Source organism: Poecilia mexicana, unplaced genomic scaffold (genome assembly GCF_051168715.1).
Source record: "Poecilia mexicana isolate PSO_F unplaced genomic scaffold, ASM5116871v1 scaffold_1, whole genome shotgun sequence".
Taxonomy (NCBI): Eukaryota; Metazoa; Chordata; class Actinopteri; order Cyprinodontiformes; family Poeciliidae; genus Poecilia; species Poecilia mexicana.
In genome coordinates this window covers 4,112,987-4,134,803 of record NW_028263370.1, presented here as the reverse complement: position 1 = coordinate 4,134,803, position 21,817 = coordinate 4,112,987, and the positions used below count along the sequence as shown (strand labels likewise).

The 21,817-nt window shown below is 39.1% G+C and overlaps 2 protein-coding genes across 3 annotated transcripts; both read right to left on the bottom strand.

The window, feature by feature from the left end:
* Positions 1–672: 672 nt before the first annotated feature.
* On the bottom strand, positions 673–15,190 carry wbp1lb (WW domain binding protein 1-like b). 2 transcript variants are annotated; one of them, XM_014967380.2, is made up of 4 exons: positions 14,730–15,190; positions 6,846–6,948; positions 5,442–5,603; positions 673–3,967 (listed from the first exon to the last, which is right to left on the bottom strand). In XM_014967380.2, the coding sequence occupies exons 1-4, from the start codon at positions 14,814–14,816 to the stop codon at positions 3,159–3,161; spliced, it is 1,161 nt and encodes a 386-aa protein (XP_014822866.1). In that variant the 5' UTR covers positions 14,817–15,190; the 3' UTR covers positions 673–3,158. The 2 variants fall into 2 exon arrangements, with proteins under 2 accessions (XP_014822866.1, XP_014822868.1); XM_014967382.2 differs by lacking the exon at positions 14,730–15,190 and adding an exon at positions 10,700–14,714.
* A 487-nt stretch (positions 15,191–15,677) lies between these two features.
* LOC106933738 (uncharacterized) lies at positions 15,678–21,306 on the bottom strand. The gene is made up of 2 exons (XM_015013200.2): positions 21,006–21,306; positions 15,678–18,255 (listed from the first exon to the last, which is right to left on the bottom strand). Exons 1-2 carry the CDS (start codon positions 21,046–21,048, stop codon positions 16,946–16,948), a joined length of 1,353 nt encoding a protein of 450 aa, XP_014868686.2. The 5' UTR covers positions 21,049–21,306; the 3' UTR covers positions 15,678–16,945.
* Positions 21,307–21,817: the final 511 nt, after the last annotated feature.

The following is a 21,817-nucleotide window of genomic DNA, read 5'->3' as shown; positions in this document are numbered from 1 at the left end:
GACTTCAGAAAACACAGTGGACCATCAGCAGTAGACGACATGGTGCCTTTAGATAACATGGATTCTGTGGGGATTCCTCCTCCAGCCTCTGGCACCGCAGCTTCTAAATGAAATTCAGTTTGTTTTCATCTAAATAGAGGGCTTTGTGACAGCAACAGTGCAGCCAGTTTCCTCCTTGGTCAAGGGAAGAGACATCAGACATTGTTAAGAAGTGGCTTAACACAAAGAGCAGCTATTGTTCTTGATAGGCCTATGTGTGGTGGCTCACTAAGCTCTGATTTCAGCGTTTTTGGGATCAAAAGTGGTTCTTCTGTAGTTTCTGAAAGTGGTTGTACAAACATTTCCCCCATTCACTCAAGTCATTCATTGTACCTGCACACCCTTGGAGGATCGTACAGAGCCGGTACCCATCTCCGTCCCTCAGTAGACGAGGCTCTTTAAGGGGCGGCACACAGGACAAAAAGCCACGCACTCACTCAATCACACCCAGAGAGAACCTATAAAACTATTTAATACATCTTTTATTCACATCTCACAAAGTTGTAAGACACATCACCAGTAAGTGATGGGGTAAAGACTTGCTTTAGTCTCTCTATATTCATCATTCCTCCACACTAAACCTCCATCACTGATGCCAAACCAAGATGGCAGGAAGTCACCCAGACAACACTGCTTGTAAATTTAGTATATTTATTGAACATACATTCATCTTAGTTGTTGAAATAAATGGCTTATGATCAGAACATTCCCAGAATATGTGCAAAACACACACACACACACTCTTAAGTCAGAAAAGCATCTTTGGCAGCACTGCCCTGATCTCTGAACAAATACTCATCGTTAGTCCAGCGTACCTTTCACACAACCTCGCAATGCAGGGAGATTTTCTAAAAGAACCCAATGTTAGCCTTAACAGTAAAATCTGTCCATGAAAATAAAGCGAGAGATATTTTTATAAAACATTATAAAGCAACTATATGGTTCTCCAACCCGCTACAGATGATTGTACACAATTTGCAAATATAAAGTGGTTTTAGGATTTTCTCTCTATTACACTTAAATGAACAGGCAGATATGAAAATAGCTCGTTTTAATAAGACAAAAGTACACAATACTTCATCTGGCGCTCACAAAATACGCTAATATGTAAAGCACTTAAAAGTGTGTCCATGTCGCGATGCATAACGGTCAATCAGCTTACTGGTAATACAAGGTTTCACATTGCACTGTAACCCCGCGCTGAAGAATGTGGGGGAAAATGACCTCCTGCAAGGTGCTTTCAGTATATACAGTATATTCATACTAAAATAAATTTGTTTGACCAATTGTCAAAACGTTTGTGCTTCGCAGAAAGATTGAACGTTGCGTTTTTATGCAGCTGTAATTTAAGTCTTACAAAACATGTTGCATTTTATCGTGGACTCTATGGAAACAGGCAGTTGAACAAAAATAATGAACTGAATCCTTGGTGAAACAACTGTGTTTGCTAACCAAAACATTAGCAACATCTTCAGTAATAGGGCCTTGGAGGACGATAAGTGTGGAATGTCACTGTTGTGGAATTACGGAAACAACCCTGGAACTTTTCACATCACAACCAGAAATTTGTGTGAATTTCACTGGAATTTTATAATTGTGAAGTTTTACAAATAAAAATCAACCACTAGAAGTTCTGCGTACAGCGGCAGAAGTGGCTCTGAGGAGACCAAAATTAAACCTACTGGGTGGTGGCGGCATCATGCTGAGGGGATGCCTCTGTCCAGTAAGAAACTAAAACCCGGACCTAAATCCGAAGTTTTTTGTAAAGTGAAAAAAAAAATTCAAGAGTGTGAATACTTTTGAATGGATTTTATATAAGGAGAAACCGACACAACCAGGTTTTAATTGGCTCATCCAGCCCTATTTTAACATACATAAAAGTTCAGATAATTTTCTTCAATTTCATCTCTTTAACTGAACAGTGCAAATGCAAAACATTTAGAAAAAAAAAAAAAACAGACTAGGATATAATTTTAGTTCTAAACAGTAATGTTACTGACATATTTAACGACATCAGACTGGAAGTTGCTCCAAAGATGCAACACCAAATGTTAAGAATAGCTCTCAGTGTTTCAAACAAGGGATTTGTTTTTTTCGTTTAACAGCTGGGGAGGGTTGGTAATCTTGTTGAAGTGACTTACAAAAGACATCTTGAGGTTTGCTTGTTGTCATTTCAGTTTTAATCTCTCTGAAGCTCGACATTCTTGATTTGAGTACCTGCTTCTTCAGGGTTCGTCAGTTTCATTAAAGCTTATTGTTCCTCGAGCTTTCACACCGAGTTCTGTTAGGCACCGACTACATACATTCAGCTAAGTTAGGCTGAAATGATCACATTCCAAGTAAATGTTCTTACTACTAACTAACACACACACACACACACGCACACACACACACACACACACCTCTCCATTTAAACATGTTGCGATGGAAACTAATCACAAACCACGCGAAACTATATGAACACTTCAGCCTTAAAATGTTGGGGTTTGTTTTACTTTGCAAAATATTTTCACTTTTAGAGAAACTGTGCAAAACTGGAAGTGTTCATGCTTTATCTATTTTTTTTTTTGTTTTGTTTTCTAAACGCAGACAAACTACCGTATCGCTTGTAAGGCTGATAGAGCAACACCGACAGAAGGCAGAGTGGTTTACAGTTGCTGAAAAAGCACTTTAGAAGCACGACTACCGGGACGCCGTGCAGTCTGCTCCTGCCGTAGACGTTGCGGTATCCTTATGAATGCACCAGTTCACTCGAGGTTTTTCCCGCTGTGCATGTTACACCACCATGTAATGTGCTGCAGCTCTGCAGATTTCCTGCAACTGAAGAGTTCCTGTCCTCATCCTCCCACTGAATCCGTTGCCGAGTCAGTGCGTTGGGTTGAAGGAGAAGGATGACTGCGGAGAGGAGAGCTTTTGCTTGCTGCAGGCTGCTGAAGGGGCTTGCACTGCCCCCTACGCAGCCCATGTTACGCTGGTTAAGGCCACTGGGACTAGTACGGGGAAGAGCAAGGTGTCTCCGCCTGTGCGTCGGAGTCATTTTGCTGCTCCCTCATCTGGTTATTTTAAGATGGGCTCATTCGTAAAACAATCCGAAGGTGCCGCTGGCGCCTCACAGCGTTTCATCCCTGCGGATCCGGGCTGTGGGCCGGGCCGTCCTGTTCGCTGATGGTGTGGAGGAGAAGGCACGCGGGAGGACCGAGTGAGCCGCTGCCTGCATTCGGAGGCGTCAGCGGGGGCCCGCGCCCGGCCCTCCTCTCCGCCCCGCCCAGCGCCTGCTCCTCCTCTAAGCTCAGGGAGGCTCGATGGCCGCAACTGTCACAGAAGTCGCCGGCATCCTCTTCCTCCTCCTCCTCCTCGTTACCGCCGTCCACGCCACGCCCCAGCAGGCTCTCCTGCTCCTGACCCGTCCCGCCAGCTCCACCGTAACCGCTGCCCCCACGTGTGCCGCACACACACACCTCGATCCCAGAGTCCCCGGTGAATCGCCGCCTCCTCCCGTTGGGTAGGCGCTCTTTATCCTCAGTACAACCCTCTGACAGCGACAGGTCCTTGAGCAGGGGATCCTTGAAGGAGTCATCCCCACTTCCACTTTTTTTCTCCTGGCTGCTGAGCATCTCCACATTCAGCCCATCTGACAGAAGAATAATGCTGGAGTCTTGGGCCGTTTGATGGGGTTTGTTGTCGGGCTTCGGCCTAAAGGAAGGAGGCTGCGCTTCCTCTATTGAGGGTCTACTGCAGAGACCGTCAGAGACCGGGGGCGCAGGAGAGGACTGGGTGGATGGACAGTGTCCCGCCTGCTGCTCAGGAGCCATGGCAACAGAAGCCACCGAGGAGGAGTTTAAGTTTAGGGCTGTGTAAGGAGGTGGAGGGGTCGGAGGTCGGTTGACCACCTCTTCATATTCAGGAAGGAGGTAGTTTGGTAAAAACCCTAGAAAGAAAAATAGAGGAAATTCAGCTTTGAAATTCAAAAAAAAATTTTTACATAAAAAAAAAAAAACATACAGGCTGTACACAGAAGCAAAAACAATCGCCAACATTAAATCAGACCAAAAGCTTGTTTTTGGACAATCTTTGGTTTGTTTACATTCAGATCTTAATTCAGAAGCTTACATCCACTCCCTCAGTGTTTGCCTTCAAACTTTTACGACTTGAGTCACACCTTTCGGGTTTCCTTCTCCAGCTTCTTACACAAGCATGCTGGAAATTCTGGCCCATTTCTCCTGACAGAACTGGTATAACTGGGTCAAGTTTGCAGGTCGCCTCGCTCCCTCACACCTTTCAGAATGAGTCAAAATTTTTCCATGCGAATCAGATCAGGGCCGAGTGATGCACCAACAGAGAGTCTTTGTTACCTAAAGCAAACTAATCTGACATTAATAATGTTTGGGTCGAAGCTTTGACATTCCGCCTGATGTCTTGAGATGTTGCTTCAACATTTCAACATGACCTTATTTCACTGTAATGCCGTCTACTTTGTGAAGATCGTCAACAATTCAATTTCAGATTCAGACCACAGGACATCCGTCCAAACATTAAGGCGTTGTTCCTGAGTGAATTTGCAAATTTTAATCTGGCCTTTCATGTTGATTTCAAAGTAATGGCTTCTTCCTTTCTGAGCGGCCTTTCAGCTCACGTTGGCGTTATTTCACTGTGGTACTCGCGCCATCGAAGCAGCTTCAGTTTGTGCTTTAGTTTTAGGGGTTTGCATCAACACATCCTCTCCTTCTCTCTCCTTCCTGAACATTTAGTGTGATGACTTCACATTTCTACGGTGTTGGTATTTCTATTTACAGTTGATGAATGTTGCACTATCAGCCTAATAAAAGTTTGTTGCAAAAAAAATTATTCTGATAACGTCTGCCTCAATATCAGAGAGAGAAATAAATGGCTATTCATCCTTTTATACAATGCATAAAAACATCTGGCTAAGCTTGACTAAACATTTCTCCTTAAGGCCTCACAGAGCTTTCCAGATCATTACTCAAGCCCTCCCACAGCATCAGGAGGCGTAAAGTGATCGAGTCATTTCTGGATTTTCTTTCTTGCGCTGAAACACGGTCGGAGCAGGTTTTGCAATGCTCGGCGTTCTCTGAAGGCTGGGACATGCAAACAAGTCAAGGTCTTGATGCTGCAGGACCCCCAGGATGGATCTCAGTGCAAACATTATATCTGAGCCAAGCTCCCACTTTGACTTAGAAGACATTTTCTGGTCATTTTCTGGTAAACAAATGAGGAAAACATATCAACAGGCAAAAAAATAACTTTTTTTTTTTAAGTCAGAGGTGAAGCTACACCCCAACATGTTTAACACAGATACAGAAATAGTACTATTTCTATACTAATCCACATCAGGGTATCTGCAGGTTTCACCAATGCAAAATTCAAAGACTTTGTGTACTTACGGAAGTAAAAGGGAACTGAGGGGTAGTTGTGTGCTTCCCGGTAGGCGATGAGGTTGATCTCGTGCTGCCGCTGTTGCTGCTGCATTCGGTGTTTTGTGCGCCGATGGTGGCAAATGCAGCAGAAGCACAAAATAAAGATGATTGCCCACACCAACCAAAACCCTAAAAATGGATGGAAAAAAACAAATACCATTTGCTTTAGAAATCCTAATTTCGCTGTTTTTCAAAAATAAAACAGGAAGCGAGTAAAATATGCTTCTGCGCATCCAAATAATACATTAAGAGAAGCAATTCACCTAAAACCTAACATAACGGTTCAAAGCATTCGCATGTAAGAAATAATTTAATTTGGTGGCACAGGTTAAATTTAACTCTAAATATATACATTCATAATTGTCTGAAAAATCATTTTAATGTGCTTTTAGTAATGCCCTGTTAGCACCTCCAGACTTAAGCTTAAACTACAGCAGGAAGCAGGAGAGAACTTTGTTTACTATGTGTGGGAAATAAACAGGTCTCTGTTGTGTCGTCACAGAAAAATGTGAGGAATTTCACTTCAAGGACGAACAAACAAGAAGGCAGACGCAAACAAAAACACACAGAAAACATTAAATTCAGGCTCTGAGGACATGAATCTCTGCATGGGCGTCAAATTGTTGCATAAGCTTTTTAGTAACATTTCATACTGCACTTTTACCGACAAACTAAGAGAAATTTATAGATTAGATAATCCGACAATAAACAGTCTTTTTTGATCCATGATACATTTGTTCTGTTTGCAGAAAGTGGAACATGAACATTTAGTTTGAGATCCAAAGGACAATTCATCTCAGAACCAAAAGTCCAGCTTAAAACTTTCGTCTAAGAGGCCGTGGAAATGGAAAAAGTCATTTTGTAAGTTACAAGGTGCATTGATTTGTGCGTTCTGTCAGTACTTTAAAAACCGAAATGATCAATGACAAATAACATAAAGGACAAATATCCAATTATAGATTAAATCCTTTAAATTGGGTTTAATCTATAATTATTAAGAAATAGAACTATTAGCTACCCAATTTCTGTAATAATAGAAAAAAAAGACTTTTCTGCTGTATTTCGACTCACTTCTGAATGAATGTTTTAAAGTGACATCAATTAAGCACACCTTAGTGTTATTAAAAGACAAAACCTCACACTTCAGGCCATGTAACAGTCTCCTGTTTTCACTGAGGTTTCCATAGATTATAAACATAAATTTGTAAAAATAAATGTATTTCTGTCATTTTGATCTTTTAAGACTAGGCCAAAGGGGAAAATAGTGACTAATTACACAACACAAACAATACAAGCTGCAGTTTAATGAAGTTGGAAATAAAGGGATCTGATGTGATCGTAAAGACGAAAAGGAAGAAGGTGGAAACTTACACCAGAGCTCATAGTAGTAACTGCAGCACTGGGATTCTCCGCAGCAGTGTCCGTACTCGCAGAAGTAGCTCTGGTTGTTGACGCCATCACAGTGGATCATGCTCTGCAACACAAGGACAGCAGAACATTGTGAAGGGATGTTTTAGCGTAAAATAAGTCATCTTGTCCAGTCGTATCAATTCAGGCCGTGGGTAAAAATGAAACAGCGGCGCAATAAGGATTCCTTTAAATTTCTCCATTTTCTGGTATTCAAGTCTACAGACAGTTATGGCTGCTTCCAATGTGCTTGGAGGAAAACAAAGACCAGGTGACGTGAAGACTGCAGCAACAGTTTGAATAATGAGAAACTACATTTATTAACAGACTCACACAGTTTGCACTAATCACCACACCACTATTCTGCACATTTGAGGTATAAGGATTGATGATTTATGCTTCAGGGGGAAAAAACTTATTTGCAAACTAAAACTGCACTAAAATTAAAATTGTCATTGCAATTTCAGTGCTCGCAGTATTGTAATAGGCGAGGACTACTTGACATTTTAATTTTCCACTCTTTCCAGTAATAAGGTATTCATAAATGTTTAAACATGTTTGAACCAACCCCGCCTTACAGAAGTGGGAAATAACCAAACTCAAACTTTTTGTTCATAGAAATTATTTCTTCTTGGTTATGTAAGAGCTTTGCAGAATGTTGCTGTATTCTTATAAATAATGTGGTAATAAAAGACCCTGAACATAAACTAAATCATCCAATCCAAGCAAATCCCTGCGCCAGGAGTAATTAAAATCCCTCCTCACATTCCTGAAATATTACATCCAGCAGAAAGGGATGGACGTGCGGTCGCACTGACCTAGACCTTTGACCAGAGAAATCTAATCTGTTGATCCTCGAGTTGAAGGAAAAGCGGACAAATCGGAATAAATTCCCTCGAGGCGTTCAACGGATATTCCTTTCATGGGAGGAAAAGGTTGGGAAAGGAGTCTGACAAGAATAAGGTTCTGCTCCCCTGAGTCATTAGGGGTAAAACACAGCTCTGTTTTTAAGTGCTAATAAAGACACTGGCAGAAGTTTTCCTTGAGCAAAAACCCACAGTGCTGCTTGTGTTTAGTCATCAATTACCATTACCGCCAATATGTAGTCATATTTTTCCAAGTTCACGCATTACAAAAGTAACAATCAGCTCTGGAAAAATTAAGAAACCACTGCACTGAATCCCACTGAAACCCTGGTGGTTATTCCACCAAATGCTGATTCTGAACTCTTCTTGAGTTAAAACATTAATGTTGTTGTTTCTAGTTTTCTTTGCATTACTCGAGGTCTGAAAACGCTCCATGTTTTTGTTATTTGGACCGTTTCCCATTTTCTGAAAATAAATACAAAATGTCTGCTTGGAATTTCAGAGACATGTTGTCAGTAGAATAAAAGAATAAGGTTCATTTTACAAACTAATCATTTTAAATGGTCTCTTACCCCCCACATCCCCCCAGAGCTGTAATGACTTGTAACGTGATTTTATTTATTTATTTTTTTTAGCTTTTAGTCGTTTTCTTTGACTTGTTTACGTAAATGTGTTGCTAACATCAAGTCATAACAAACTACTGATGTACTTAGTGAGTTTCTGCTGCATAAGCCAGGTTAACGGGAGACAGAAAAAGTATTGATTATGCTGGTCACAATGATTCACCTCAGTCACTTGATCTGAAATATAAATATTTAAGAAAAAATTCAGCATGACACTACAGGATAAACTGTATTACTAGGATATTAGTTCAATGGGAAAAATGCCATCACAGCTGTTATTTACTCGTATTTTCTGATTAGCAACAACATAGGATATATATCTATTCTATTGTTATTTCTGAGAAATCAGTGTTGTGAATGTCTCATTATTAAAAAGGTTGTTTTTGGCTTTTTTCTGCCCTCTGGTGCTTTTGCAGTTTTGTTCTTTTCAGATTTGTCTTTTCCCCAAACGTGACGTCTTCCACAGGACATTTTGAACTTAGCCATGCAACAATTCACACCTAGCCTGGGGCCGTAAACCCCCTGCTTTCACATACGGGCAAAACATGCATTTGGGATATTGCTGTTTAACACTGCAGAGGCAATATATGACTAGCCTCCAGTCTCCACAGTCTGTTTACCATCAACACATTGTCCCCAACACTTTTCATGAGTTTGAGTGTTCAAGCCACAAAAATGAGGTGTGGCTGTCACAGGCAGTGAAAGTCCATCCAACAGGGTCAATATTTAAATCTAGAGTACGAACGCATAAAAGTTTTAATACATTTCATACGGCAACACATTTTAAACATCTAATTTAGTGTAATGGTTTTTGGGTTACTTGTTTAATGTAAGCAAGCAGCCTAATGAGGTTTATGTGATTCAATGTTTCTGGACATTATTTCAGTTTGATGAATGAACATAATGTGTCATTACTAATAAGAGCCAAAAAGCCCACACAGAGATCAGAAGCACAATCTGATCTCTGTGCTTCTGATCTTCTTATAATACACTGGGGTTTCTCCCAGTGTATTATAAGCCTGGCGGCCCACCAGGCTTTACTTGCGCCCCCACCAGGTTGAACATTGATTATTTTTAAACATTAAGTCTTTTTAAAATGTTTGCATTTTTTAAGGCTTTATAGTCGGTGTTCAGATATTAATCTTCCATTCTTTCAATAACACATAATTATCAAGTGATATTTTCAAATTTCCTGTCAACATTAAACATTTTTTAACTCAAAAACACGACAAGCCGGTGAATGAATGACTGCCCTGGTGGCCAACCACCAGGGTTAGCAAGTTTTCTAGGGTGAACCTTGACATCTATCTATACAGTCTTCAGAAAATATTCAGAAAATTGGAACATGTTATTTATTTTCATAATTAATTCGAATGACATACCTGCTAAGACAAGTAAACTGATGCAACGCTTAAGAACGTGGTTCTGAAATGGTTAGTTTAGGAGCGTGAAACAGAAGAAACAGAAGAAGGATGAGAGAAAATAGTAAGACGTAGAGATGGAAATTAGGATGCAAATCAGCAAAAAATTTAGAGATACTACTGAATGCTGCAACTATTAAACAGAGTTGGACCAATTATGATGGCAAATGTTGATGACATGTTATATTTCTTAAAGTCAATCTTCAGAAAATAGCCACAAAATTCTGACAGGCACATCTCCATCTCAAACCTTGAATTTAGAGTTAATAATGATTAGAACCCAATAAATGTATTAGCTTTACTCACATTTCAATCTGTAAAAAACAAAACAAACAATGCTACCACGTACTGCCTGATAGGCCACATGTATCACTGAATTTAAAAGCTTACCCTTCATTAACGTTATTGCAATCTTTTGTGTCTTGGTAAAATATCAAAACTGTTTTATTGCTCGACATTTTTCCTAGTGCAAATCAACTGTTATATCACAGCCAGCACAAGAGCCCTCAGTATGTTGCCCACAATGCAAATACACAATGTGAGCCTAAAACACCAAAGAGCGATCCATTTTAAGGTCATTTTCAGTAGAAATCCTTTAAACTTTTATCTCCCCTCCATCAGCCTGCTGTATGTTTTCACTGTCAACACAGCGAACTTGCAGCCTGGCCAAAAGTTAACCAAACAGAACCTGTTAATGATATCCATCAAACCTGTGAAAAGCTAGGAAGTCAAAGAAAACAAGACGGATTAGAAGAGAGGATGCCAAAAAAGCCGTACAGATCATTAAAGAAAGCAATATGCGCTGATGGGCTTTTCTGGGAAAACTTCTTGGACTTTGTCAAGACTTATCTTAATCATTAGTAACCAAAGGTTAAATATAAAGATAAGTTTTAGTTTCTATAGATTACCATCGAAAGTCGCTGACTTAGAGGCATGACGATTCCAGATCCAGACAATCCCTCTTTCACCTAACGGCTCGTTCTCCCCACGGAGGAAAAGTCAAAAAGCTCTTAAGCGTACCCCCCTCTCTCTGCTTACCTACCACTGCCTTCTTCGACTCTACCCACCGAAACACTCGCACACGCCCACCCCACTCCAACGCAGCCCAAACAGCCAACAAGGATTGCTTTACGGAAATTTCCAGGCAGCGGCTGAGAACAGGCTCCTGGCTGCACCGCTCCATGACAATAAGGTGGTGAGAGGAGTGCGTCGAGTGAAAGACGCATAGAGAGAAACGACAGACGGATGTAGGCACGAAAGAGGAATAGTAAATGTATAAGACGCACTGGATGAGAACAAAATCTAACTGCTGACTGTGAAACAGCAACCTGGTTTTAAACCAGATGTTTCGACTTTATCAACACGGCCTACTGGAAAAAAAAAACAGACCAGTCTGTGAAAAGATTTAAAGACCACATGACGTTCTGTTCCTCTGTTGCAATAATATCTGTTGTTCTCCTGACTTGGTTGGTATCCTATGCGTCTCAGACTGTCCTCGTTTGGCCTAAGAGAATCTGGTTGGTTCTTGGTTTAAAGTGCCGATCTGAATACTTAAAAATGCTATTAAAATTAGCAAAAAAGCATTCAAATAAATCCTGTACATTTTTTTTTAAAACAATTTGTAATTTCCTTCTTTATTTTGGACCAAAAAGGCAGACCTTCTGTTGACTGACCTTTGCAGCAAAAATAAAAAAAGATTTGTAAAACTAAGATTTTTTTTTTTTAAATCCAGCAAAGAGGACTAGAGAAATGCATCAAACTGCAGGTGACCAATGATAGTTTTTCATTTTCAGCGTGATTCTTGCTGACCAAAGACTTGCCTGAAGGTACATCATTTGCTGTCACAACTCCCTTCAATGTGGAAGTTGTTACAAAGTGAAAAGGCCCAGAGATTTTCTGTATCAATAACTTTCCATTAAAGTTTTTTTAATTCAAAGTAGTGCACTAGAAAAGGTCGACAGGAATGGCAATATTTGAAATTACTTACTGAATTTCACAAAAAAAGATGTTCTACACTTGTTTGAGATTTGCTTGAGCGTTTAGGCACCCCAGATGGTTGCCATGGGAGACTGAAGTATCAAAACAACACTCCATGAGGTAATAACATTATAACATGATATAAAGTTATAAAAAGTCGAATTTACATGTTAAGTTTCCTTTTAAACAAAAAACATAGTTTCTTTTGTATCAAAAGGTTTATCTTAAAATTGAATATTAAATGTCGTTTAACTAGTCTTGCTGTAGTTAAGCGTTTCCTGATGCTGCAGATGTGTTGAAGTTTCATACAGAAAACAGATCCAAAGACAGACTGAATTTCACTTACGACACTTCTATTATTTTTCGTTTCATAAAACTTCTCCTTTACATTACAGGCAATCAAATAAAAAGTTTTTAAAATGAAAACTCCATCTTTGCCATTTTCTGTGTCAGTACAGTGTTTCATAACTAAGAGAAAGCAGTGATGTAAGAGCCAAGCTTAAAAAAAAAGTGACCACAACCTTATGGTTGGTGCCTCTCTAGTAATCTTTAATGATTTTCATAGATCGTCTCCAAAATGAAGTCAAATAAACATCTATGAGAATAAAAAATAAAGGTGACAAATGGTCCACTTAAAAAACTGGCAGAATAACACCAGGTCAAACTTCAACTTGGGAGCTTTTGAAACCTGTTTTATGATGAGCCTTTAGAAAAAAAAGAGTTTTAAAAAAGGAGCAAACTTTCTTAGTAAGACTTTGAGAATCTTTCACAAAGCTTGAAGAAGTGGTGATCAATGCCATGACTTCATAAAAACAGAACTTTGTGTTGCCTTTACGCGAGATCCAGACAAAAAATATAAAAGATCAACTTAAAAAAAAAGAACGAAATAACACTGAGAACAGTCTGTACGGATCAGATTCTCCTGCATCCCCAAACTGTCCACCTCTCTCATTCTTTACAAACAGATTAAGACGCAGATTTGGTTACCATCCCTGAAAATCTTCGCAGCAGAAACATCAACCTTAATGAAAAGCCGCTGAGAACCTAAAAGATGTCTTTGTGACTATGTGATACTGTGTATGAAGAGAGGTGTCTGCAGCTCTTTGTTAAGCCAGACTTCACAGCCACAACTGATCCACTTTCATGTAAGACTATAAGGCAATCAGCCGACGCTCATGGGCCCCTCACCGTACAATTATTTCTTAATCCGATTAGCTGTGAAAGAAAGAGATCTTATTATCATCGTCAAGGTCACCAAGAGAAAGCTCAGATGATGCAATGGATTTGCAGCTTCACTTGAAACCAAAAACACATCTAGACAAGATGCTCAGGAAGAAAGTTGCATGTTAAATTTCCTCTCACATCGTTTATGTCTGCATCTACCGTTTGATTTTAAAACTACATATTAACTGGAAGTTGTAGCCATGTCTGAATGACGGTGCTGTAACTCCATACCGACTGTGCATGACGGTGTCAACCACACGGTGAAACTCGTTGCTTCAAACTTCCAAAGCCTCAACTTCTCATTTCAGAAAATGGTATCAAACTTCGTGGAAATTTGATTCCCCAAATACATATAATTAAAAATACTTCAAAATATGTTTTTTTTGTTTTTTTTTAAGTCTGATTACAATTACTTTGTGTCCGAGTACACAAAGTGACAACGGCACTCTATGTCTAACAAATTCTTGGGACAATCTCTATTATGTTGTGTAGGTTTTGTTGGAAGGACCATTGTGTTTTATTAAAATGAACAATGGCTGAAAACAGTCATTACAGACAACAGGCAGAAAAACAGCAGGAAAAATGGTTTGCATTATGAAAGAAGCCAGTGGAGATCAATGCTCACCCTCTTATGATCAGCGAGGAAAGGTTGGTGGCATCAACTAACTCACTCTTTGGTTACTTAGCAACAACCTGTTGAGTAACTTATGTTGCAGCAATTTCAGGTTTTGCCACTGTCTCACAACTGTTTAAAACAGCCAAAAAACAGGCAAAAATATAATTTAATCAACAAATTGATTAGCCAGTGCAAGGTCTAGACAATTACCAATTTAAAAGTTTTTTTTAAAATCTCAATTACGGAATATGTAATTCAGGAGTTTGATTACAAATGCAGGCAAAATTATGTTTGTGTTCTAAAGGAGGATAATCACTTGTGATCTTTAATGCTGAAACAAACATGACCTACTGGTAGAATAAAGGGGCTGTTACAGTAATATTAAACTAAAATTATCAATAAAAAACTAAAAAATCTATTAAACATCTCCAGGTTTCACAACAATCTCTGTTTTGATTATGCCGTCACAGCTCTTCACAAGTCTAAATTTAAAGGCAAAGCTTCACCAGAATGTTGGCTTTTGAAACACTTTGTCCAAATATTCAACCAACAAACATTATGTGGTTATTTGAATTTTCTAACAGTGCTCTTTTAAATTAAACTGTTTAGACAAACACCTCAAACTACTTTGCAAACATAAAGAAAATGCGAATCAGTCTGGAATCGTTTAAAAACAGAGAAATGCAACCAGACTGCTGTTAAAAGATGATGCAGCTTGGAAGTAAACGGCAACAGATGTTGGCACCCAATTTTTCCACCAATAATACCACCAACTGTGTTCTGCTCACTTGTAGAGTTGTTGTTTCTAAAACTTGGCTCGTCTAAAATATCAGCCCCCTCCTCCCCCCCAAACTATAAAAACAAGAAAGGCCGCGACAGCTTCCTAGCTTTAGCCTCGCTAGCCGTGGAACAGCTAGCAGGCATGCTAACATCTCAGTTCGTGTAGCACAGCTTATGCAGGTCAAACAACTCTCTGTAGTTAGTATCTAAACCGAGCAGCTAAAACAAACGACTCAGTATTTATATGATGTAGTAAGCTTATGGACAAGAAGTGTGCCGATCCGTTTGGGTTGGGGTTTTAGCCAACAGTTCTGGTTAAGAACCTTGTCTTCCAACCTTACCCCCTCTGCTGCGGACTCCGTGGGGCTGACCGAGCCGACAGCATGCAAAAACAACCCCATCTTTAGAGCCGAACATACGCCTCTCATTCCTCCAAGAACCGGCCGCGGGAGGTAAACTTCTATTGTCCACAAACAGCGTCCCCTGACTGTGTCTTCAACTTATGTCTCGGCTCGAACTGCGCTCAGAGACCGCCGTATGCGCCGCCTCCTCTGGGACATGACAACGAGAATCGGGGCCGGAGCAACTGGTTGCTTACGGTGCGCCGCTGCCTGACACCGCTGTTACACAGACACACTGCTCCGGTCATTTGGGTGTGGCGTGGTCACCAGTGATGGGCAAATCCTGAACGAATTGTTTGAAACTGAATAACTTAGTGTTTGGTAACTCTAAACATCTTCTATGTAACTCATCACGTCAGTAAACGAACAAGGCCATTCTGACACTGCTGTGTCCTGCAGGAAGAATTAATGAAAAACATAAAGTGGATATATAAACACTTTGGAAGGTGGCCTCAGAATTTCTGGAAATGAAAGATTTGACCCTGGTTCCAAACTTGACATAATCTTAAAGGGCCAGCATTATGTGTGTTCTAGGCACATTGTGCCATTTTATATAGTCAAGTAGCCTTCAGTTGTTATAAAAAGTAAGGCCTTGAAATTGGGCCTGTCTTTAAAAATGCCTGGTCTTTCTGAAACTCCACCCTTTAACAACAATCTATTAACCCCTTAACGTTTTTACCAGTTCTGCACTGAGAAGTAGCTTGTACAATGAGCTCAGCTAGCAGTTTCACCAGGTGTTTGCTAACTGCTACTAGCTAGTCTGAAGGAGCTGAGTGGGGACAGGTGTGCTCTGAGGCAGAAGCTTGGAAGCTTGTGTGGTGTATTCTGTCAGTGTCTTCAAGGGGTTGGTGAGGTGATGGTTCAGGAATAAGGCTCTACAGGCTGGACTTTGGTTGAAAAGGGCAAAGATTTTATTACAAACTGCAGCCTAGGTCAACACAACCAAATTACAAGGAAATTGGCCCAAGGTAGTGCTGGAGACAGCGGGGCACCTAGAGTGGGTTGGAGGCACACTGTTATTGGATCCCTAAGTACCACCCCAGATGATTAACATAACACAGCACTGGACCATTTCTGAACAGTAGTTGGCACTATGTAGCACAAAGATGTTCTAGTTTACCATGTCATGGGTTGTCTTAATTAGTGCTGACATTAGGAACTAAACCAATGTTAATTTACCATCACATTACATAATTTAACAGATTTTCTTTGGAGATCTGTCAGATCTCCAGACTGTATTAAAAAAATACTGTCCGGAAAAGTTGACATGAATGTCCCTTAAGGAACCAAATAAATGTGTGCAGGGAAGGTGATAATTTCCCACATTAAAAAAAGAAGAGCATAGTGGGAGACAGCAACTTCTGAAGAACCTACATTTATGTCCTCAACATTTCTCTCCAGAGGACATTCAGTCATTTGTAAGAGCAAAACTGACAAAGGCTCTAACAGGTGATCATTACCTTTGCAAGCTAAACATAAATACCGTGCTGAGATAGGCAGCGCTGGAAGCTCTTTGAAATGCCAATGGAGCTATACTGCTGCCAGTATTGAATATGAAACCACCGATCCGACCGATCCTAAACAGCTGTTAGAAGTACTTACAGGATCACACAGTCTGACCAGAGGTATGCATCATTCATTGTTTCATTTATGAAGCTGAACGTGGCAACAACAGTGAAACACCAGCTCCTACAGCCAACCCTGTCCTCTTCATCCGTTTGTTTCTTGTCATTTTCATTACCTCTTGTGATTTCTACATTCCCATGGATTTGAACGTGCTCCGGTTCAAATTAAAAAGGCTTAATGATGTTAGTCATCGCTGTTTTGGCTGAACGGAGCTAGTGCAGTTGGACCTATAGACGTCATTTACCCAAAATGCATTGCATTTAACAACATGGTGACATTTGTGTGACAATATTTTATTAACATTTCTAAAATCTAAACAACCTGCAATATTGTTACAGTATTATTACTGTTGTTTTTACATCTAAAATAAATATTTCTCAAATAAATTCTATTAAATCTAATCGTTTAAGAAATAAAATGGAAAAATGAACCGCTAGAGAAATACTGAAACCAAAGAGAGAAAACTCTTGACTTTAATGACAACACGCAAATGTTTCACAACTGGAGATGTGCAGTTTGAGTATTCATAGCTACACGTTTTTTCCTTTTGTATGGATTCTCATGTGTGTGTTTAAATTAGATTTTTGGTTAAATCTTTGTCCACAGAGATCACAACAGAAAGGTTTCTGTCCAGTGTGAATTCTCATGTGTGTGTTTAAATGTGATTTTCGGCTAAATTTTTGCCCACAGAGATCACAATAGAAAGGTTTCTGTCCTGTATGGCTTCTCATGTGGGTGATTAAATTAGATTTTGCGGCAAAGCTTTGTCCACATATATCACAACAGAAAGGTTTCTGTCCTGTGTGGATTCTCATGTGTATGTTTAAGTTTGATTTTTCACCAAATTTGTGTCCACATAAATCACAACCAAATGGTTTCTGTCCAGTGTGGTTCCTCATGTGTCTGCTTAAATGTGATTTTTGGCTAAATCTTTGTCCACAAAAGTCACAACAAAAAGGTTTCTGTCCAGTGTGGTTTCTCATGTGCCTGATTAAATGTGATTTTTGGCTAAATTTTTGTTCACAAAAATCACAGCAGAAAGGTTTCTGTCCAGTGTGATTCCTCATGTGCCTGTTTAAAGTTGATTTTTGGTTAAATCTTTGTCCACAGAGATCACAACAGAAAGGTTTCTGCCCTGTGTGGATTCTCTCATGTGTGTTTAAAGTGTATTTTCCAGAAAATGTTTTACCACAGTATTTACAGCTCAACTTCACTCCTGTCTGAATCTTACTTTTTGAGTCCACATTGTTCTTCTCTGTAAAACATTTATTACCCACGGTGGTTGAAGATCCCATTTCTGAATGTGTCACATCTTTCTGAACGGGGCAACAGTGAACAAATTGTTCAGGAAACTCAGAGGAGTTACAAGGTTTGTTAATGTTTCCATCTGACTTTGGAGCTCTTCTCTCCTTCCAGTCATTGTCCAAGTTCTCAGTTTTCAGTCCAGAACCCAACTCAGAAGTAGACTGGTTTACATCATCGTCCTCTTCATCCTTCTCAATATCTTCAATCTTTAAGGAAATAGAACCATCTCCACAGTTTTCTATTTTGATTGATTCTCCCCCATTGATTTCTTTTGGAAAATCTATGTCTTTAATTTCATCTTTATAAAGATTCTGTGAGAGAAGAATGGACTGTATTTCATCTTCACTCTTTATCGGAGTAGAAGAGACTGGAAACCTGATGGCATCAATCTCCTTATTGAGCTGCTCTCCCCCCACACTGATGCAGATTTCTTCCTGCTCCTCCTTTATCTGCTGGGGCTTTGGGTCATGCAGCTCAGCAACAGATCTGTGGTCTTCAGGAGTTTCTTCTTTAACCATCAGCATCTGCTTAACATCTGTAGCAAACATGGAAACACATTATGCATATTAGAAAGTATTTAGACTGTAGTCTGGACTGAACTACTTCAATAAAGATGTATTTAGATGACTTGGCTAAATTTAATTAAATCATTTTTGTATCCTTTATATTGCAGTAAGGTTTATGACTATTTATGGTAACATTTTATCAACCCTTCACAACAACTATACGATGAAACCATTTCTGTTTTCCCCATTGAGGCTCTTTTTTGTCTCAACAACACCTGTATAGAATTGTTTTCAGTGACACGAAATAAATTTTTAACTCGTTTCTATGTGGAAAAAATGTCTTAAAATGGGAAAAATTAGGGAAAAAAGCCAACATTGAACATAGTGATAAAATTCTGATATATTTTTGCGATGATTTATAGTTTGTTAAACTATAACACACACTTTTTAATTCCTGGTTCAATAAAGTGGTCCTGATTCGACACACCAACACAAACATCTGTCTTTGTTTGATGCTCCTACCAGTTCATCTAAAATCTGAGCAGATTCTGCTACACATAACTACAATACAACAAAATTCTACACATTTTTGGTTTGGTAGATGAATAGTATAATTTCAAGTCAACAAAACAAGACCACGTCTTAATCTGTCCTTTTCCTTAATTTTAAACTGATCTAATACGTTTAAAAGCCTTTTTGGGGCCTGCCTATGCAATTCATGTGTAACATAGTTAATATTGTATAGAATTCCACTTGTCATTACTTCCAAGTTTGGGTTCATGTGTAAAGGGTGAAACAGCACCCCTTCCTGGTGGTTGGCAGGGCTAAATATAGTGAACACAGACATCTCGTTGCCAGTTCATGAGAGATGGGCGCGAGGTAGGTTAACTGAGTTTAATGCTCCGATAAAATGTTATGTTAGCTTGTTGCTAACATGAAATGCTGTCCCTCGTAAGGTGCTGTATCCGCTGTGATGAACCTGATTCCTGATCAGTCCACATTCTGTTTCGCACAGATAAACGACGTTTCATCTCATCCTGTCTCCTGCCCCTTATTCACACAACGCAGAACTGTTTTATACTGAACGATCGCAATTAGCGAGGTTAACATGGCAGGAACCTACTGTTCTACACCCAATAGGCGGTCTCTTTATTGGGGCCTGCCCAAGCAATGCATGGCAGGAACCTATTGTTCTACACCCAATAAGGCGTTTCTTTAAACTTATTTATTCTTTATGCACCCCCACAAAAGTGGTATCAAAAGGTTTAGCTTGATCCCAAGAAGGGAGCTACTATTTTTAGTGGGATTTGGAGTTAAAATAGCGACAAAATGGCAAAAGACGAGACTGAGTGTCTCATAAGGATAGGATTCTTTTTCCAAAGAATCTGTCTGACACACACACACACAGCATAGTGGATTTCTGACTTTAACTCGCCCTCACAAATACAAATATCGCTCTGTTGGTCTCAAAGTCAGTCATGACATAGATACACATGCCTTCTGCCCTAAAATGTTGTCGAAATTTTTCTAGGAGTTATAGTTTCCTGTCAAGGTGCTTCAGACCGCTGGGATCTCATAAATATAGCAAGTCTCTCTGTAGGACGGTCATTAATTACCATGGCAACAGCTCCTGGCATGCAGCTGCATTCTATTATGGTCTGTCTCAGTGGGACAGAGCCGACAGAGAGATATGCGAGACATACAATGCATTTTTCCCCACAATAGTTTTTTTTTTTGTTGTTTTAGAATTTAGACACATTCCTCATTATCTGTTGTTTCATTTTGAAGATTAAAACAGTCAAATTTTTAGGTCTTTTTGGTTCATTTGAGAGAACAAACACATTTTAAATGCCACAAATACTTTAAAATGTTTTGGCTCAGATCTTGCAATGTATTCTGGGTAATACGTATTTTCTGGGATTGTTATTTCACTTACAAAAATACATGTAAATGAAATATTTCACATATTTCTGAATGTGAATTAAAACCATTAGTATGAAGGTTGAAAATTTGCTAGGAAAAAATTAGGTAACTTTATGTTATTAAAGGTAAAGTTTAAACAGTAATGATTTCTTGGTTAATGTCAAGTTGTCATAACAAAGACATTTTGAATAATGTCAACTTTGTATTAAAAGTGTCATAATTTACCGAATGACGCTTTATGACAACAGTCATAAATATTCATGAAGGCTTATTCATGTTCATGACAGGTGTTATGTCATATTTATGATGGTGTCATGTCAGTCTTATTCAACCCCCTTCAAATAAAGTGTTACCAACAAACACAAAAATACTGATAAACTATCCGAAAGAGATTTTAAACCCCGCGGTGTCTCAGAGCACAATTTTATTGGCAAAAGTCTGATTTATACTTCGGAGCGGTTCGTCACCAGAAAAAAAGCGCACATCTCAAGACCGAATTAATTATTGTTTATAAAACATAAACTCTTTTGAAATACTCTGTTTAGACAAAATAAATTTAGTTGGCAAATTTAGCTAAAGTAAAAGTCTGATGTTTACTTTGTGGCACTTTGCTACCAGAACACGTGTTCATCTCTTACCAACTGACCAACAAATATTGTTATTGATAAAAAAAAACCCATAAGATTTCTTCTGCTCTTTTGAAGTGCTATTTACCATAGCAACGCTAATCTACTTACCACTCACGATATGGCGGACGTAGTTCGTTTGAAATGTCCACTGGCTAAATTTGAGTTTTAGGTAACTGATCTATTAGTCGTCTTAAAATGTTCCTCAACTGCAACGAAAACATACAAACCTAATCCGTTTAGCAGAACCTTCTGATTGAAAACAGCCTCCATGATCTGTCGCAGGTTATTTTCTTTGTCCCCTTTTAGCTTCTTCAGAAATGTCTCCGACAGCAGCTCACTACCACCATTTGAGCTGCTGCCTCCCCGTCTTTGTTGTTACCTCCTCTTATGATGCTCTTTTAGCAATTACTGAGCAGATATAGTTCAGTTTTCATCCAAACTCAGCGAAGCACGTTGCTCTTCCTCAAATTCACGCACTGTGTTCTTCTTCCTTAGTTTTTAACGGGAGCTTGCACCCATCAATGTTGCACTACTGCCGTCTAATGGATGTTACTACTTACTACCTTTCCTCAAATTCTCCAGTGTTTTTCAAAAAACGAAAAATCTTTACGTTCATTACTATTTATCAGAACAATATGGAGCTCCTTACAACAATCATATTTTCACATTTCAAATCTTTATTAAAACCTATTTCCACAATCAATAATCTTCTTTGACCCTCCTATTAACTAATAAAAACGTGTTATATCATTTCTGTGGTACTACACACCAATAAAACCAGTAAGACCATTCAAAAAACTATGACCAGTTCTTATTGTATTTAGAATTATCTCCTTCCCGTTTATTCCTCTAATTCTTATAACATCAACTGTATTTTGTGTCCCATATAGCAAATGATTTCTATTTATTTTTATTATCCCACCTCATTTTCTATAACTTCTTATTTTCTTTCCAAACTATGCTTTTGCCTTCGATTTTAGATAAAATCGAGCTCCTATTGCCATCTGCAGAAATGCACCTTTCTCAGTCAAAAACAACC